Source organism: Cylas formicarius, unplaced genomic scaffold (genome assembly GCF_029955315.1).
Source record: "Cylas formicarius isolate icCylForm1 unplaced genomic scaffold, icCylForm1.1 PGA_scaffold_10__41_contigs__length_53128322, whole genome shotgun sequence".
NCBI classification, from domain to species: Eukaryota; Metazoa; Arthropoda; class Insecta; order Coleoptera; family Brentidae; genus Cylas; species Cylas formicarius.
Genome location: NW_026844214.1, coordinates 50,142,592 through 50,162,765, shown reverse-complemented (window position 1 = coordinate 50,162,765; position 20,174 = coordinate 50,142,592). Strand labels below are relative to the sequence as shown.

Sequence of the window (20,174 nt, the reverse complement as noted above, 5' to 3'; positions counted from 1 at the left end):
ATTGGTAAATTTTCCTCGTACCACAATCACGACGTCGTTTGCATATCCTAGGCAGTAGAAGCCTTTTGCAGAGAGTTTTTGCAGTAGGTCATCCACCAATATGGCCCATAGCAGAGGAGAGAGTACTCCTCCTTGTGGAAATCCCCTCCTCACTGCTGCCTTTATGGTGGTTTGTCCTTGTGTGCATATTATGGCCCAGTTCCTTAGACTGTTTTTTACCCATTTGCACAGCGTTTTTGGAGCTCTTCTCCTTTCCAAGGCTTTTGTGATCGATTTTGTTAAGGCGTGGTTGAACGCCCCTTCTATATCTAAAAAGGTTGCCACAGCTATCTCCTTGTCTTCCAGTGTCTTGGAGAGCAGCCTATTTAGGTCATCCAGAGCTAGATCCGTTAATTTTCCCGGTTGGTAAGCATATTACCGCTCGCTTAGCGGGAAATTCTGTATTACGTTGTCCCTGAGATACCTATCCAGTAGCTTTTCAGTAGGGTTTTCAGCATAAATGAGGATAGGCTTATGGGTCTATATGCCTTTGGAGTGCGGTCCATCGTCCTGCCTACTTTTGGCAAGTATAGGACCCTTACCTGTTGCCATTACTTGGGTACTACTCCCAACGCTAGGCAACCCCTGTATTCCACCCTATGCATCATCTTATACTGGACAGCATGTATATCATTTTGGTGGCCAGTGTATTTCATTTTCGGTGAAAAAACTGAAAAATAATCATTCAATATCATAGATAATTATTCAATAAGGACCGATTCCCCATTTATTTGTTGAAATTATTTTCCAACATTAAATCAATATTAAATATCGACGTCACAACGTATTTAATTATTTCGCTTCGTAATCATAATCACTTGCACACAAATAGGCCTGCGATCCTTGCGTCTTTGGGGAATTTACCGTATCGACACCTGCTTCCAAATGTATATAAATATGTTGCGATCGATTGAGAGCGATCGATGTTTGTGAGAGCATTTAAGAAATGAACAAACTGTTGATAGTCGCGTTGCTTTGCCATTCGGTCATTTGCTTGGCTCAGCAGTATTCGACTAGGTACGATCATTTGGATGTCGAGTCGATTTTATCAAACAAACGTGTGTTGACGAACTATATCAAGTGCATATTAGACGAAGGGCCTTGTACATCCGAAGGCAGGGAACTTAGAAGTAAGTATATTTTTTAAATCGTCGTATTAGTTACTGCATCGAAATACATATGCACAGATGCTTTATTTGGTTGTGGTGGTATAAGTTTTGCAAAATCTAGCAATTTTTGAAGTTTGCAACTGAATTTTCAGAAATGTTTCCAGTTCGGGAATGTGACCCCAAAAAGAGAAATATATTTTTTAATATTAGTTGTATTTGAACCAAAATTGGGAAATCTGGGGACTTTCTTAGCGGCTAATTTTCAATTAAAATGAGTCGTACGTAATTGGGTAAATCCCCAAGTGACAAAAAGGCACGTAAGTAGCGTCATTTACAAGTAAGTGCTAATTTAGGAAGAATATTACATATCGCATTAAATTATTCTGTTATTAAGCTGGTTTTATTAAATAAGAAACTTCGTATTTATTTTTGCAGGCAGTAATTTGGTAGCTAACGACTTGAGTGTCTCCCGGTATTTAATAATAATGACATAAAATATCGTTGATTAAAAAAAAATCTACATCCATTAACATCATTTTACAGCAAGCGAAAAAAAATTGCACACTATGTATTCAAATATACGTAAACATTTATTGACCTGAGGGGGCTTTTACTTGATAAAAATCCATTTAACACAATTCAATTTGAACAAAAAATGATTTCCACAGTTATTTATTGATTTATGACAGCTGTTTCGGTCTTTATCAAATTCAAAATATGACAATATTCCGACATTTACAGAGTGCGTACGATATTTGAAGAAGAATTGATATTATTATTTTTTTTGTTCAATATTATTGGAAAATTTATTATAATTCCCCGGAATTTTTACATAACATCAATGCTCTTTCTTCTTGCTGATTAATTAGGTTATTACAGTATCCTTCAGCTAAGAAATAGTGTTATGGGGATGTTTATTGGTCTCTCGCTCAACTGCGAACCATACGGAGCTTAAGTTCCGGGTAGCTAGGTGGCCATAAGTTTGGGATTATATTGCCATCCAATCTTGTCTCTGATTCCAAGTTTGTGCCGACATAAACTTCCATTTGCGCATAACGTAGGACTTCTAGGAGATTCGAATATCTCATTTTGTTAATCTCCATACCTTCCAACAAATTAATTTTTCCGCTTTGTGATTGATTCTGTGAAATACATCGTCAAAATTGTACGTTTTTGAAGTCTTTCCTCTTTTGTGTTCATTAATTCTTTTCTTAAACGTTCTATCTGTTTGTCCGATTTAAATTTTGGGACATGATCCACATTTCAAATTGTAAACTTCGGATTCTTCAGTTAAGTTTTAATACATTTAAAAATAAGACTTAGTAATTTCTTCTGTAACAGCACCATCAGTTAAACTTTCAACAAGATTAATAAAAATTTTAGAATATCATACTGCTTTTAAGTCTAGATATGTTATCAAAAATTCATTCCAACTAAGCAACATGGTTAAAGACATTATAATTCTTCCTCAGTCAATTTTAGTGTGCTTTGAAGTCCAAAATCTATTTCCTAGCATTTTACCGATTGAAATAATACACGCAATAGACATTATTATCACTCAGAGACGAGTCAACTTTATCATAAAACAAGACTAGTTCGTTTAGACCAAAACTGTTTCTTTGGTGGTATACATACGATGATGATTTTGCGTATTTGACTGCAAAGGAAAAACAACTGCAGTCCTTCTTGAATCATGATAATAATTAATAACCATAAAATGTATCACATGGAGCGAACTAGATAATTTCTTAAACTTGCCTGGCTTAACTGTAACTAAACTATAGAACAAATCAAATTTTTCCATTTACCAAAAATACTCCCACGCGGACACAGTATTATAGAATAACTTAAATCACCCTCACGCACAAACAACTGCTTTTTATTCCACTGTCCTTTCCACAGAATATTTGGGAAAAGAACTGAATATTATAAAATAAATAGTTTTTAACTATAGTTACCCTCCCTCCCCTTTTTGATAAGATCATAACTAACTATAAATCTGACCTCTACCGAACCCAAAATTTATAAAAACAATAAAATATATGGGAGAACCTAGCAAGAAATTTTCGATACGTCTATTGAAATTTGGTGTTAGGATTGTTTTTAAAACACCATAGAAAAATTAAACAGAAAAGTAAGTTACGAAAAACTCAAAAATACGGAGTCAACAAGGTGAATTGTGAATCGTGTCCCAAAATTTATATCGGCAAAACAGGTATAAAAATAAATGTTCAGATTCTAACTATGCCAACCATTTCAATTCAGAACTGAGCAGGTTTGACGAGAATTTTGGTAATTTTTCAAAGAAACTTCCACAAGCTACCGTAATACTATTTACAAGTCTTCTGTATTCCTCCAGCGTCAGTTGTTGCTGAATTGAGCTCGCAGACGTTTCGCCAATCATTGTGTTGACTTCTTCACAGCTTAACTTAAATTGTTTCAACTAGCCAACAGAATGATTGGCGAAACGTCAGCAAGTTTTGATGTTTTACATAGTGACTCAAAAAGCAAAGAATTAAATTTGATGTAAGCTATGGAGATTAACAAAATGGGATATTTGAATTTATTATCGGTAATTAATCGATCACTATCAGTTTATATATATATATATATATATATATATATATATATATATATATATATATATATATATATATATATATATATATATATATATATATATATATATATATATATATATATATATATATAGATGTCAGAATATTGATGATTGCCGAAACAGCTGTCATAAACACTGTGAAAATCTGAATATTTTTGGTCTAATTTAATTGCATGGAAAATTTGAATGAAGCTACGGAAAATACCTATAAAATCGGAAAAAAAAATTCCAATCAGGAAGCGACACATTTTTAGAAAATTAGGAACTGGTTTAGATTGAGGGATTACTTTTTTTGTTCATTCAGTGCGTTTAGGTATTTGTTTTTTAGCATCATATATTAATGATTACAATGACGTATTTCTCGATTTTTTGTGACCACTGCTGTCGCCCGTTAAAACCAAATCCAATTTCGGAACTGGTTGACCTTGAAAGAACTTATTTTTTCGTATGTGGGATAAACAAGATGACAAACATCACTTGCCTCTTCTTATTCAGATATATTAACAGCAGAAATATTAACAATAAGTTGCAAGTATTAGGATAATGAAGCTGATATCATAATGTGGCCTGGCCAATTAAAATTGATTAATCATTAAAAAAAACAATTAAAATCCTATTTCAGAACATATTCCGGAAGCAGTGTCGACCAAGTGCTCGAAATGTACAGACTCGCAGAAGAACATTGTAAGGAAAGGTTCCCTCTACATCATGAGAAATAGACCCGACGACTGGGCTAGGATCAGGAAGAAATTCGATCCACGGGATGTCTACGCCAAGAATATCGACTTGTTCCTGCGAATCTACAATTATTTTTTCTATTTGTTTCTCTGTTGCATCTTTTGAAATAAAAAGTTTTAGTTTATTAGCGTTGACATCACTTATTGATTGACCTTCTCTTTTTAATTTGCAACTTTTTTCTAATTTTACGATCTACCTACTGATTAAAATTTTGTATTTGATGCACTTATACAGTATGCCCCGTAATTAACTTTGCATACTGGTTATTACTAAAAAAGCGCAACCCCTTATAGAACAAAATAAATAAGAACTAAAAGTTCAGATTTTCACGAAATTTTATATTATGACATGACAATTGTTTCGACAACATCGTGTCTTTATCAAATGTAATATTTACAAACTACCTGCTACTATATATACCGAAAAATGACCATTGAACCTTTATTAATGTTGTTGCGAGAATTTAAGTTCAATAAATGAGAGGTATTTAAATGTAATTGATCGTTAAGCAATACATTTGAATGTATCACTTTGTTAATCACCATGGCTTCCAATAAATTTAATTTTCTACTTTTTGTAACTGTGTGTAATATATCAAAATTGTCGTCAAAAATGTGTTTTTCTGTGTTCAAGTGTGTAGCATAATTAGCATCTAGACTGATTTTTGGGATTTTGAACATTTCGATTTATTGTTTTTTAAATATTTTCCTATTATGTTGTTAGTTCTGAAAGCTATTTTTAAACCACATTTTGAAACTTTTTCGCTAAATTCTCCTATGTTTTAAATTGTTCGTGTTCTGTATTTGGTTTCAGATAAATAGAGTTTACTGTTGTCTGCATTTGTTTTTTATTTATAATTTTATCTATAATGGACGGATTGTAGCCGTTGTTCAGTGCTATTTGTTTAATGATATTAACTTCTTTGTTGTAATTTTCTGTTGAGAGTGGCGTATTAAGAAGTAAAAGAGTTAAATGCAGCCATTTTGTGTGTATAAGGGTGATTTGAGCTGTTATGTATGACTCTGTCCGTGTGTGATGGTTTATGATAAATTGAAAAATCTAATTTGTTTTGCACTTTCGTAATAGTTAAGTCTAGAAAATTAATAGAGTTATCCTGTTCAATTTCGATAGTGAATTTTATACGATTATGTATTCAGTTAATGTAATTTAAAAAAGAATTCAATTGTCTGTCCGTTCCAACAAAGCAAGCAAAGGCATCGTCCACATATCTATACCACCATAAAAAACTTTTACTTAAAGGATGTTCTAGTATGATTTTTTCCAAATTATCCATAAAAATCTCGGCTAACAAAGGACTAAGTGGGTTTCCCATAATCATACCTTCTTTAGAGATATAAATCTGTCCATTAAATTCAAAATCATTTTGGTCTAAAGATACTATTAAGCAATCTAATATATCTTGTTTCACCAATGGGTTAACCTGTTTCCGAATTAGGGTAAAATCTACTAAATCTATCACACCCATAGGTGGAATACTGGGAAATAAATTTTGTACATCAAAAGACAATAGAGTTGCGTTAGAAGGGATTTTGATATCTTTAATTTTGTTGATTAATTCAAAAGAATTTTTTATTGCAAAATTTGGTTTAAAATCTGTGTGGAACTTTAAAATATTTACTAATTTTGTAGACAGTTTAACTGCTGGAGCTGTTACATAAGACACGACTGGTCTAATGGGCATATCTTGTTTATGTAATTTAACTAAAGAATGTAATTTAGGCGGTTGTGAATTCATAATTGTTAAAAAACATTTGTCTTTGTCACTAAATAATGTGGAGTTAGTAATTACATCCTTGACTTGTCTTTGATATAACTCAGTAGGATCGTGTTTGATACAAAGGAAAAGTTCTTTCTGGTTTAAGAAAATTGTTGGTTTTTGAAATATATTCTGGGAGATCGATAGGTATGACTGTCTAATAGTTATTAGTTACTTTTCTTATTATTGTATCAATGTTTCGTCATTTTGCACGTCCCACTTGTTGTATACTCCAGTCAGAGATGTTGTGCAGTTATGATATACAATACTAAAAATTACTACAAATTTTTATAATCTTAGGAACATAATTTTTAAGCAATTTAAAATAAAAATGGAAGACTTTTATATTCAGAATGTTTTATCTTGAAATCTATCTGAAAAATGCACATATGAACTTGAAACCACTCTTTCTCGGACAAATAATTGGTTTTTTTTTTTTTGATGTGGAGCAGATTTCAGTTGAGAATGGTATTTTCTGCCCCGTATTTATACGAAAACAGCATCGAACTTGCGAATATCTCTCTAATACGATGCATTGTGCATTATTGTTAATGATGTTTTACTAAGATTGGGAAACAGCTATTGACTGAACCACCTTTTAAAGTAAAAAAAAATAGTTTTGTAGATAATATTACTTCTTCCATGTTTTAATCAAAATAAATATTATTCTTATAACTTATGCATTTCACGGTAACACATGAAGACGACTGGTTCTAGAATGCTACCCTGGAGCACACCACGGGTCATCACTACGTATTCTAAAATTTTTCGTTCAAGTGGATACCCGAAGCACCTGTGCCGAAATTCCACGATGTTTAAGGGCCGGTAAGCGAGAGTTCCTTCCTAAATTAGTAAAGAGCTGCTCGCGTCTACCGGTCGGTAAAAAAGAACAATTCGACAGACCTCTGGCTATTGCGGGTTTATTTTCTAAACTTCCGAATCCCTATTCATGAAAAACACCACGATTCGCTTGTGTGTCATCCGCAAAAAATCGATTCACTTCTTCAGCATATCTACACCAAAAAAAATGTAGTGGTATTATATCACGTGATCCAGGAGGCCACCTCCACCGTAATTTCTCGAACTTCTCGATGTAAATGCGGAGGAGCTCATCTGTTTTATCTAAATATTTTCAACTTCTTGAAGAAGTTGATGCAAATCATTCTCCAAGAACTTTGAATATCTAGACCCTCTAAGTAATGGTTCGATAACTGGAATGTGTTTCATTGTTTCGCAATACTATTTTCAAACAAAATTGATTCTATAACTTTTAATTACCATCCGGATCACGTGTTTCTAACAAAATGTGACAATTTTAAAGACCTGGGTGAAACGTTTCACACAAAGCTCTCCTTTCGGAATCACGTCGATGAAACCTGTGGAGGTGCACTCAAACTGCTGGCATTCATAGAGAAATTCTCTAGATTTTGCTAGGGGACATACTTTAAAACTGTTATTTATGGTTCAACGATGTGGTTCACTTAAATTGAAAACGTGCAGGGAAATTTTCTGAAATTTCAAATAAATGGTTCTTCCCCAGCTAGGGGACTGCCACAGAGTGATTTGTTATTAATGTTGAAGGTTCTCTCACTGTTCAATCATAGGAGGTGCTTTTCATTTTAGATTTTATATAAACTTTGCATTAGTGGATTGGCCTGAGTTGCTGAGACAGCTGACTTTTCATGTTCCTTCAAGGACAGTAACCTGTATTTCACCTAGTAACTCCAAGAACCAATGTTTTGATTAAAGGTGCTCTCTACCAGTTGATGAAATTATTGAATGGCTTCTGACGGACACAACACTAAAACTAAACTTATTATAATAACTAAAATTATCTATTATCTCTGTTCTTAGGTTAGAAAAAGTCTACTTTTCCCTTAAAAAAAGAAATCTAAATCATTGTTCAAAATTTTCAGTGTTCATTGAAACATGGTAGTCCCCTGATTTTCGACCCGATTGAGAAATAAAACTGGCATACTCCATAAAGCCATTTTTAGAGCCAGCATGTTAAATTATATAGGGAACTCCTTTACAATATTTTGTCCGAATGCGTTCTCTAGACCCTCCTTTACCAAATACCCAACACTTGTCCAAAAATGCTATGCCAGCAATTCCATCAGATATTCCCGGATTGAAATACTGCAACAACAAAATTTGAACATTTCTAATGCATATATTAATGAATCATGATTTCATTCTTGAGGATTAGCTTCGCTCCAAATGCGGCAATTTTGTTTGTTAACGTAGCCATGCAACCAGAAGTGCGCTTCATCGCTAAATAAAATTCGCTTATGAAATTCGGGAACAACGGCAATCTCGTTTTCGACGAATCTACGCCTTGGCGTTTGACTTCAATTCTTACACGAGTTGGATTTTGTATGCACGTAAACCAAGATCCTTCCGCAAAATCTTCCATAAAGCGGATGGACACAGATCCAATTCCTGTGCTCGATGGCGGATGGACTCATTCGGGTCTTCCTCGATGCTACTCTCTACAGCAGCAATAGCTTCTTCTGTACGCACCGTACGGCGTCTCTGGGGATGCGAGTTATCAATAAGTGTAAACGTGGTGCGAAAACGTTCCATGGTTAATCGAATTAACTGCTCTGATTGACGATTTTGTCGACGATAAAATGGACGTAATGCGCGATATGTATTCCGCACAGAACCATTATTTTCGAAACAAAATCGCACTATTTGCAAGCGTTGTTCAGGCGGGAGTCTGTTCATGATGAATTGCCAAACCAAACTGAGAATAAATCACTTGACAGCTGTTAAGTCGGTCGCCATCTTGAACAGTAATGACAACTTAAAGTTCAATACATCGAAAAAAAAAACACCGATTATATTAAAAAACATCCAAAAAGGAAAAATTCATTTTCTTAATGGTAATCACACTAATCATACCATTAACAGACAAAACAAGATTCAAAATAAATAAGAACTAAAAGTTCAATTTTTCAAAACAAGATTGCTTTCGAAAAATCGTCAGTGAGCCGGGCAAATTCGTAGCAAATAGCGCGGAATCACCTTTTTATTTTGAAAAGCAGGCGCTTCGCGGATGCTTGTCCTAGAGGGACGCAATGTTTTTCTGTCGTGCTCCTGCGGACCACTATGGAACGTTCGCAAAATCGATGCAATTTGATTGTGAATACACCCTAAATAAAGTTTCATTCACATCTCGTCGAACTTCAAAGTTACAGCACACTTCGGCAAATATTAAAATTTTTACTGGTAATTGCAATTTTAGATTATATTTTTTCAAATATCTCGCGACCCCTGTATTATAGACGAAACCTTAAACTCTCTCTCTCTCGACACAGTTTACGACACTGTTCATATCACATTAACACATCTTTAAAAGTTTTTCATGTATCGTCAATAATTCCCAGACAAAAGCGGAAATTATTGCCAATTTTCAATAATAGGGGGACCCATTTTTCGTTTTTTTTTTAATTTGCGGCGCGCCCTGTATATTTTTGAAAAATTGTCACGAATAAAAGTTTGTAGAGCCGTATCTGCTGCTTCTTCTAGTTCAAGAATTTTTTGGGTCTCATAAACAGTTTTTGAAAGATGATGTTTTTTAGAATACTTCCCGACCCCCCAGCCTCCCCACGACAGGCTCTGTCACGGGGCAAAGCTCCATATATTTGCCAAATATGAAGTTGATTGCTTCAAATTTCGGACGCTTATCGTGTTTCATAGCAAGGTGCAAAAAACAGTCGTAAATCGCGAAAACAAGATGGATACCGGCGTTGGATCAGCGCCATTTCATACTTATCGATTTTCGAAAGTAACAAGGACGTCTATCCTACAGTTAGAACAAAAACACACGGACAACGATCATATACGTATTTCTCACCTAGGTTATATAATATGCTACGTTTACGCTATATTTCAGACGGGCAGACGACTTTTTGATGACCTCATTAATTTAAAATATCAAAGGTAACTAAGATTTCAATTATATTTAATCAAGCATGGTATTTTTTTACCTAAATCACAAACATGCGGACCGATTCCCCATTATTTATTAAAATTAACGTGCAGGTAAAAAAACGGCTGCAAAAAAACGTCAATATTAAAAATCCGCGTCACAAGTATTTATTTATTTTGCTTCGTAATCGATCTTTGCGTCTTGGGGAATCTACCTCCTTCCAAATGTATATAAACATCTGGCGATCGATTCGGAGCGATCGATGTTTGTGCGAGCATTTAAAAAATGAACAAGCTGTTGATAGTCGCGTTGCTTTGTCAATCGGCAATTTGCTTGGCTCAGCAGTATTCGACTAGGTACGATAATTTGGATATCGAGTCGATTTTATCAAACAAGCGTGTGTTGACCAACTATATCAAGTGCATATTAGACGAAGGGCCTTGTACATCCGAAGGGAGGGAACTTAGAAGTGAGTTTGCCTTTTAAGGCGTTTTATTAGTCATAAATGTAAATATAATATTGTTTCTGTTTAGATGGTACAAATTATCCGAAACATAGTCGTTTTTAAAATTTGCAATAAAATTGTCTGAAATATTTCGAGCTCAACAACAGAGAAAAGTCCCATTACTTTATAAAAAAAAAATGTTCAGAATTGTAGGTGCAAGTTACTATATGTTTTTCTAAAAATAACTTTTTTAAAATATTTTCAAGCATTTTAAATATCAGCTGCAATTTAACTTATATGAAAGCTAATTATTGATTAAAATTAAAGGCAATTCTTTTTCTTTTGAATAGATTTGATTTTATTTTAATTTTGTTTCCAATTGCACATTGCTACTCGTAAATATGTTTTATTAATTAATAATAATTAATATTATATGTTTTATTAAAAACGTCTGTTTTTAATTTTATTTATTAATTAAAATTTAAGGTAATTCCTTTGTTTAGTATAACTTTATTTTCATATTGTTTGTTTTTGCACATTACTACTTGTAGATTATGTTTTTCTAAAAATACCTTCTTTTAATTTCTAAAAGCGCTCTAAATATCAGCTGCATTGAAATCAAAATTGACAATTTAACTTACATGGCCTATAATTATTAATTAAAATCGAATGTAATTCCTTTTTTTGGAATACGTTTAATTTCATTTTAATGAGGTTTATTTTCTCACATTGCAGCTTGTAAATGGCATGTTTTCCCAAAAATAATTTTCTTTTTAATTTCTAATACGTTTTAAATATCAGCTGCGTTGAAACCAAAATGAATAATTTAGCTTGCATGGCTTTTATTATTAAAGATATACCTTATTTTTTTGGATAAATTCGATTTTATTTTAATGTTGTGTGTTTTTGCACATTCCTACTTGCAAATGATATGCAAGGCAATGCAAATGATTTATTTTTCGAAGCGTCTTAAACATCAGCTGCAGTGAATGCGATATTGACAATTGTATTTTATTTCAATGTTGTATGTTTTTGCATATTATTACTTGCAAATGACATGTTTTTCTAAAAACAACTTTTCTCAAAATTTTAAGAAGCCCTCTAAATATCAGCTGTAATAAAACCAAAATTGGAAATGTAACTTTCACGACGGCTGCTAATTGTTAATTAAAATGAAACGCAATTCCTTTTTTTGGAATAGAATTGATTTTATCTTAATGTTATTTGCATTTGCGCATTACTAATTCTAAATAATTTTTTTTGTTTTTAAAACCGTTTTAAATATCAGAGGACCAATTAGTAATTAATATTAAAAGTAAATATTTTTTTTAATAGAAAAAGTATTTAATTTTAAACAGCTTGTCTTGAGTATAATTAGGAAAATTTCAACAAATTGTTGCAATAGGTGCATAGCGTAAGCGTGAATAGTTCGAGGCTTAGTGTTTTCTAAAATAGGAATGAAAGGGCAGCTGAAACTACAAAATACACTTATACAGTCTGTCCAAGATGCGGATGTATGTCATGGGGATATTCAAACCCACGAAAGTTGCAAAATTTAGAGGTTAATAGCGTGTTGTTGGGAAAAATAAAAAATTATCAACATCTCCAAAAAAAAAAATAGAAATTTTGCGATTTCGTTTTCATTTTTTCTGGTGTTAATTGAAGTGAATTAAAAAAATGAAGTCACTTCTTCGTTACTAATTTTGAGCTTTACAAAACCAGGTTTATTTAAACTACGAATATAACGATGTACGACACAACACGTTGTCTTAATCATAAAGAGGGGCTTTTGTTAAATTTTCATTGTTTTGGTGTAGAAGGAGCCGACACGAGGGCGTTGAAAAAATGTCAAATTAATTTTATTGATCCATTGCTGCATGGCGTATTTTAATGTTTGAAACGTCGTACTTAAAATCTTTCAATGTCATTTTGTAGACTTCAAAAAGTGCTAATATATAATAATTTATAATTTTTTATAATTTTAGAGAACCTTTAAATTTTGCTACTTTTTTAATTTTACCATTTGTTCCGGTTTCCAATTTTCCCGTGATATCCATCGTCATCTTGTCTTGTCATACTGTATACTTGTTTAATTTTGGTTTTATGCATTTGATACACTTAGAACATATCTTCTAGTTATACAGTGCGTTGTTTATTAATTTATCCTTATTAAAAAAGTTATCTTATAAAATTGTTACAGTCTGTCTCAATCTTCATCGACGGACCCTCCCCAATGAAACTTTGACGATGTTATGATGATTATGAAGATATATTTTTTGAGTGTTGACCGTTTGTGGCAGTGTTGAATAATTGTTTTTACTGTGCGCTTCGAAAAAGTTATTTTACGAGAATATAATAATGTAGGGTCCAAATCACTTGTCGCCTGATTCAAAACAGGTTGTGAAAAATGTGTATGAAACTTTTAAAGAAACCTATCTACTTACAAAGACGGCACTATAGTCGATAAGATTATAGACAACAGTCATCAGACCATAATAAGAAAGAGAATATATTGTTTTGCGAGCAAAAGCCAGCACGATGAAGATAGAGAGAGACTATAACAAAAGTGCCAAATAAATACCGTATTGAATGTAACAATTAATGTAAATGTTCAATATGTCTCCCGTTTTGCCCTAACCGGACCATGGACCATGGCAGAATTTTGTAGTCACGTTCTCTATTTCAGCTGTATTTAATGGGTCTAATGTTTTGCGTGTTCGAACAATTGACTCGAAAAAATATTTTATGGGTACCCAAAATACCAAACCAAACGTTACATTCCCACCTCACTTGACGCAAAACTAAAAATCGGCACTTATTCGACCTTAGGGAAAAGAAAATTGGATATCTAGTTATTTTTCTGAATAAACCACTGTCACAATACAATAACTACGATATCTAGGACGGTTTAAAATACTATTCGTTGTTGACCGAGCAACGCCTCTTCCTGGAGGTTTGTTATTTTTCACCTTATCGAAACTCCGGTGACAAGGTTGTCTTTCAAACGCCTTTACAGAACTGACACTGACTGTTTACAATAATTACGAATCACCTGGGATACGCTGGCACGGCCAACTTAATGGAAAACAAACGCAGCGATATCAAAGCCTACTATCCCGATATCTTATTTCTATTCTTTCTTCGAATTTATCTCGTCCAAACATAAATATCTTCAATTTGGCGCCCAAAATTTTTTGACCCAATTTTTAGCATCACCGTATCCTTTTACTCATTTTCTGAAATTTTGAACTGTTCAGCTCAGAAAACATCGTGGTTCTTTCCTGTAAGTAAGGTATCGATTTAAAATGAAGCAAAGCAAGATTATTTTTTGGCATATAGATAAAGCATTAGAGACACGCTGTATCTCTTACATCATCTTATACTGGACACCCTGTATATAAGAAACGTATAAACTTTGATACCCTATATCTTGAAAAGGAAATATTTTAGTCCACCTTAAGAGGCAAATAAAGATCGCGACCGTGATGACTAAGTCATATTGAAACACGAAAATATCTTATCTAATTAACTGATCGAACTACTCGAGTGTGTTTCAGTATTTGTATTTTAACATTATATATTAATTATTTTAATTACGCATTTCTCCTGGCGGATTTTTAGCGACCATAGCGGATTTCAATGTTGTTTCGCCGCAAATCCGAATCCAATTTCGGAACTGGTTGACATTGAAAATTAATATTGACCAACAGCACTTGACGCCTTTTTTAATTAAGAAATATTAATTTTTAAAAATGGTATATGCGTCCATCTAACTCTTTAATACTAATTAACCTTCGTTGTACCGTGTGGGGTACAAATGTACCCCAACAACTCAATTTTTCTAATATCTTTTTAAAAACTTTACACTTTAAACTTTTCATTTAGTATTTACAGATTCATTTTCTATATATTTTAGTTACGACGTGCATCAAAAACACTTACCAAGATACTCATTCTGATTACTCACGGTCATGCGCAATACAGTAAATATCAGCTGGTGTCAGACATTTTTGATTTTTGAAATCATATCGCTAGCGTGAAATGTTACACAATGTCTGATAAAATAAATTTTCGCCATCCAAATAAATTAACCGATTTAGAGTTTAGAGAACAATTATTGAATGACGACCTCAATGACGCTGACATAGAACTCTGCGATAGTGAGAAAGATAGTGATGATGCGTGATAATGAGTGAAATAGTGTCTGAAGATGTGATTATAGAAGAAGAAAATGACAATGGTGCTGTGAGCAGTGTAATAGGGGCTGACGATATTGAAGAAATCTTAGAAGAAGGTAGATTATTTTATCGAACCAAATATAACACAAAATGATATAAAATACCACCTAGACAAAAACGACAAATAGTTGTAAATATAATTAGGAAAAAAACCTGGACACATTATCAATATTGCTTCAAAACTTGATTCATTTAGACTACTTCTGACAGACGAATTTATAGAAATGATAGTCCGTCATACTAATGATAAGGCAATATATGACATTATTCACTAATAATACTTATCCCTGTCCAATTTGTCATATTTTCAAACTTGAAATGAATGAAAAACACCCAAATCAAACACAACCTCTACAACGCATATGGAGATCAACAGATGTTGAAATAAAGGCCCCATTTTAATTTTAGGTGCCCTTCAAGCTTCAAAAAAACCGATAGTAATGTGTGGTGTACCAAAAGAGGTTACACTAGACCAGTTATTCCTGCAACTATGTGTCGCTTACATTTTCAATTGTTGACGAGTTTAAAAATAAGGGAAGTCAGAAAGAAAACTGATAAGCTTGCACCGGTAAGAGAAGCTTTCAACATTTTTGTGGACAATAGCAAAAAGTGTTATAATCCCGGAAGCCATATTACAGTAGATGAGCAACTAGTTGATTTACAGGTCATTGTTCATTTAGAGTTTATGTGAAAAGTAAACAAGATAAATATGGTCTGAATATTTGGGCGGCAGCAGATAGTGAAAATTCATGCACTATCAATATGCAACCATAATTGGAAAAAATTAATAATACAGCAGTAAAGAATCAAGGCGAAAGAGTCGTCTTAGATCTTGTAGGAGATCTAGGAACCGGATATGGCATAACAACAGATAATTTCTTTACAAGTTTGTCAATACCAGATAAACTATTAGAGAAACAAATGACTCTTTGCGAAACATTACGAAAAAATAAATCTTATAGTCCCGAAGAACTCTTATAAACCCATGTTTGGTTTGGTTAGCAAGAATAAGGCTGTTCTTATGTTGTCTACGGAACATTATGATGATTCTGTTGCGGGGGAAAATATGAAGTACAAGCCTGACATAATACTTCATTATAATAAAACAAAAGGTGCTGTAGACACTACCGATAAAATGGTAAAAGAATATACAGCTCGTCGAATTAGTACTAGATGGCCCATGCATTTATTTTATGGAGTGCAAAATTTCCAAATGAAAAATCAAAAAGCAAAGACAGTAGAAGAAAATTTCTTTTGGACTTAGGAGAGTCATCGATTAGGGAAAATGTCATAAGAAGGTTTAAAACAGAACCAAGAATTCCCAATAGCGTCAAATCATATGTGCTAGAAATGTTTCCAGAATTGGAAAACCACCATGAAATCCATTCCGACGAACCTGAACGACCTGTTATTAGACGATGTTATTTGTGCAATAGAAAGAAAGAATGCAAATCCAGGCAACAATGTTGCGACTGCAAAAAATTTACATGCACTGACCATAGTGTAAAACAGATAATTTGCAGAGTATGTACGGAAAAACGTAGAGTAGTTGGTCTAACTTTTTTTTAACATTTTTGGAAATTGTTTATTTTGTTCAACTTTTTCAATAAACATAATATGCATTATACACATTTTATTTACATTAACTATTTAATTTTGTTGTTACATTTTATATCAAATATCACAAAGCGTTCAAATTAGAGTGCGTAACTTTTTAACCGCGGTACGACGAAGGTCAAATAAAACGTATGCGGAAATATTCACGATTAGTTATAAGTGTTGAATATGGGTGAACCAGATCTCATAAAGTGACCTGACCAAATCACATTGATTAAACATTAATAAAACAAATTAAAATCTTATTTCAGAACATATTCCGGAAGCAGTGTCGACCAAATGCTCAAAATGTACAGACTCGCAGAAGAACATCGTGAGGAAAGGTTCGCTCTACATCATGAAGAACAGACCCGACGACTGGGCTAGGATCAGGAAAAAATTCGATCCCCAGAATGTCCACGCGAAGAATTTCAATGAGTTCCTGAAAATCTAGAGTTAATTTACCTCATTGTATCTATGTTGTGTTTTTGAAAATAATTTTTTTTATTTTAGCAGCGTTCACATCATTTCCCCCTATGTACGGCAAAACATTTTTGTTCTGTCAACGTTTAGTTAACCATTTAGCGTAACGTTTCCTGTTGTTTACTTCTCTACTTAAAGTGTTTACATGTATCTGTCGGAATTCCGATTAATTTATTTCTACGAAATGGCAAATTGGCAAATACACTTGTCCTTTCCTTTACTTTTAAAATTCTTCAACGTTTTTTTTAATGATAATACGTAAGTATTGTAAATGATTAATTTTTCCAATAATTCAATTTTTCTAAAAGATACTAGTTCCACAGTTGCAAAAATCCGTTATCGCCATTAGTTTTGAAGGTACGTTATTCATATTTGATATTAGCGTTTCTCGAAGATGACGTAAAAGACAAATTCAATGGAATTTGAATTAGATACTACAGGGTGTTCAAAAGAAACGAATATATTTTTAATTTTAAATTGAAAAATCCTAATAACACGCTATATGTTATTATTTTGTGTGAAAGCGATGTCACTTAATAGACGTATATCAACTAGAAAACCTCTTCAGTGTTTGATGCATCGGTTTCATGCTAATGAGGAGAAAGAATTCTAAATTTTACTTCAAATTTAGGATGATCTACAATTTTCAGTATATCGTTAATTACACAACTAGGAAACACAAATATCGTCCCTTCCATATGGAACTATACCAAGAATTTCTAGACCGTGATTTTGAAAAAAGGGTAAACTTCCACCCCGTTATAAATGAAGCAATAGAGGCCGATCCAAATTTATGTCTAAAATAATGTTTTGCGATGAAGCTACTTTTCGCAGTAACGGTGCAGTAAATCGTCATAACATGCACTATAATTCAACACTTAATCAATTCTGGGTACGGGAAGTGCAAAACCAAAACTGTTGGTCGCTTAATGTGTGATTAAGAATAAAACACAAAGTTGAACTGAGGTGGCTTTCAATTGATGAAAATCCATTTTTCAAAATAAATAAGAACTAAAAGTTCTTATTTATTTTGTTAAACACAAAGTTATTGGATCATAGCTTTTTCGCGAAACACTTAGTCGTCAAAATTTGGTACAGAATTTAGAGATTGTGGTCTAAAATGAAATATTTTATTGTTGTGAGTGAAGTTATCAATTGAATGGTAAGAATTCTTCAACTCAACTTGCCTAATTCGCAAATAATTAAGATCAATAGGTCAACCCTGGTCACGCATCCTACCGACTGCGCCAATTAAATAACCAGACCGTGGATACGGATTTTAAAGAAATAACTTAATTTTCGAATAACAGGTTTAGAACTTGCAGCCTCATTTTACAGACATGTACTAACCAATGTCTTCCGTTTTTAATGTGCCGAAAGCTAGTGGTAATATTGAATATAAAAAACGGAAAGTGGTAAACCGGAATGCTACCAATGAGGAAAAAAATTCGAAATTCCGCTTCACTTTGAAATTGCCGTCAAGTACACTAAGAACTTGTATACCGCGATTTTGAAAAAAGGTAATGGTTATTGGACCATATTTTTTTCGCGAAACACTTAACGGACTAGATACTTAAACTTTCTGCAGATTGATTTACCTCAACTTCTTCAAAAGAGAAGCTTGAGAAGCTTGAGAATTTGTGAATAATTTAAGTGATATGTTAAAGATCGTGTTTGTGTGAATCCCCCCTACAACATCAGAAGATATGGAAAATAGCATGCAGGAGAGTAACACCAATTGTGCCAAAGACCGTCTAAGAAAACAATCATTTCAAAGCATAATCACATTGAAAGTGTCATTTATAGTGGCTGTCATATGTTATAAATTGGTACTGTATTCTTCTATACTATATAGTTCTATTTCTAAAGGTAAATTAAAAATCATTTTCTAATATAACAGCTAATACACTGATAATACGCACTTTTCTCACTCACAGTCGGTCTGTGAATGGGATATGTGTAATTCATGGTTCTTGTGCATGCAACATGTTTCGTTTATAAAATACCAAAATACCAATGCCCATAGAATAGATATTCAAAATGTCAATATTAATATTATAAAGAACTCTTTAAGCGTTTCTTCTCCTATTGCTACTGCTATTGATTACTCGTCTTCTCTTGCAGCTTTTAAATACAAATTAAAGCTGGAACTATTTAGTCTGCAGTAAAGTGTTTTACAATAAATGGTATGATTTTTATTTATTAATTTTCTTTATTTAAAAGTAAAATAAAATTCGTCCTTTTTCTTTTTAATATATAAATAATAATTTTATAAGTAGTTAATAAACGTTGAATTATTACTTAATTATTAATTATAAATTTCCTGAGACACACTGTTGTCAAAAAAGTATTTGTTTTCAAAGGCAAACACTATATTCTCTTGTTTGAAGATTGCAGCTAAGGTTAAAATTCATTAATTTTTTTAGTATAGTATAGTATAGTACGCGATGCTCTCTTTTGGCAAATAAATATATTTACAAATGGTTTCTGTCAAATTGACATTTTTCATAGGTTTTCATAATTTTTGCAAGGGTATATATTATGTTTGCTCGGTACAGCATGAAGTAGTGAAAGTCTTCAAACAGACTACCATTGAACAACCTGCGACTACTAAAAAGCTTGGTCAGTTTGTTAAATGTGCAACCTTGAAAATGCTACCCTTATCCAAACAATTGTACTTGTCATTCTGTAGACGATTTTGTGCAGTGTCAAAAATATATGGAACATTAAGTTAACTTTGCTTTCTTTAATAAGACTAGCAAGCTTGTAATTTTTGAGCCGTCGAAGGTGTCGAAAAACATATTTTTATCAAAAAATTTAATTTTTCACCCTGTAGACGAGTTTGTATTCCTTCAAAAATATGTGAAATATGAGGTTAATTTTGCTTTCTTTAATAGGACTAGGCAGCTTGTAATTTTTGAGCCGTCGAAGGTGTCGAAAAACATATTTTTATCAAAAAAATTAATTTTTCACCCTGTAGACGAGTTTGTGTTGCTTCAAAAATATGTGAAATATGAAGTTAATTTTGCTTTCTTTAATAGGACTAGGCAGCTTGTAATTTTTGTGCCAGCGAAGGTGTCGAAAAATATATTTTTATCAAAAGATGGAATGTTTCACCCTCTAGACAATTTTGTGTGTGTGTGTGTGTGTGTGTGTGTGTGTGTGTGTGTGTGTGTGTGATAAATATATGAA

The 20,174-nt window shown here is 32.9% G+C and overlaps 1 protein-coding gene across 1 annotated transcript; it reads left to right on the top strand.

The window, feature by feature from the left end:
* The first annotated feature begins 958 nt into the window (after window positions 1–958).
* On the top strand, window positions 959–19,791 carry LOC132704324 (uncharacterized). Its single transcript, XM_060674277.1, has 6 exons — window positions 959–1,169; window positions 4,391–4,600; window positions 6,247–6,249; window positions 7,001–7,108; window positions 10,504–10,689; window positions 16,772–19,791. Exons 1-6 carry the CDS (start codon window positions 986–988, stop codon window positions 16,951–16,953), a joined length of 873 nt encoding a protein of 290 aa, XP_060530260.1. The 5' UTR covers window positions 959–985; the 3' UTR covers window positions 16,954–19,791.
* Window positions 19,792–20,174: the final 383 nt, after the last annotated feature.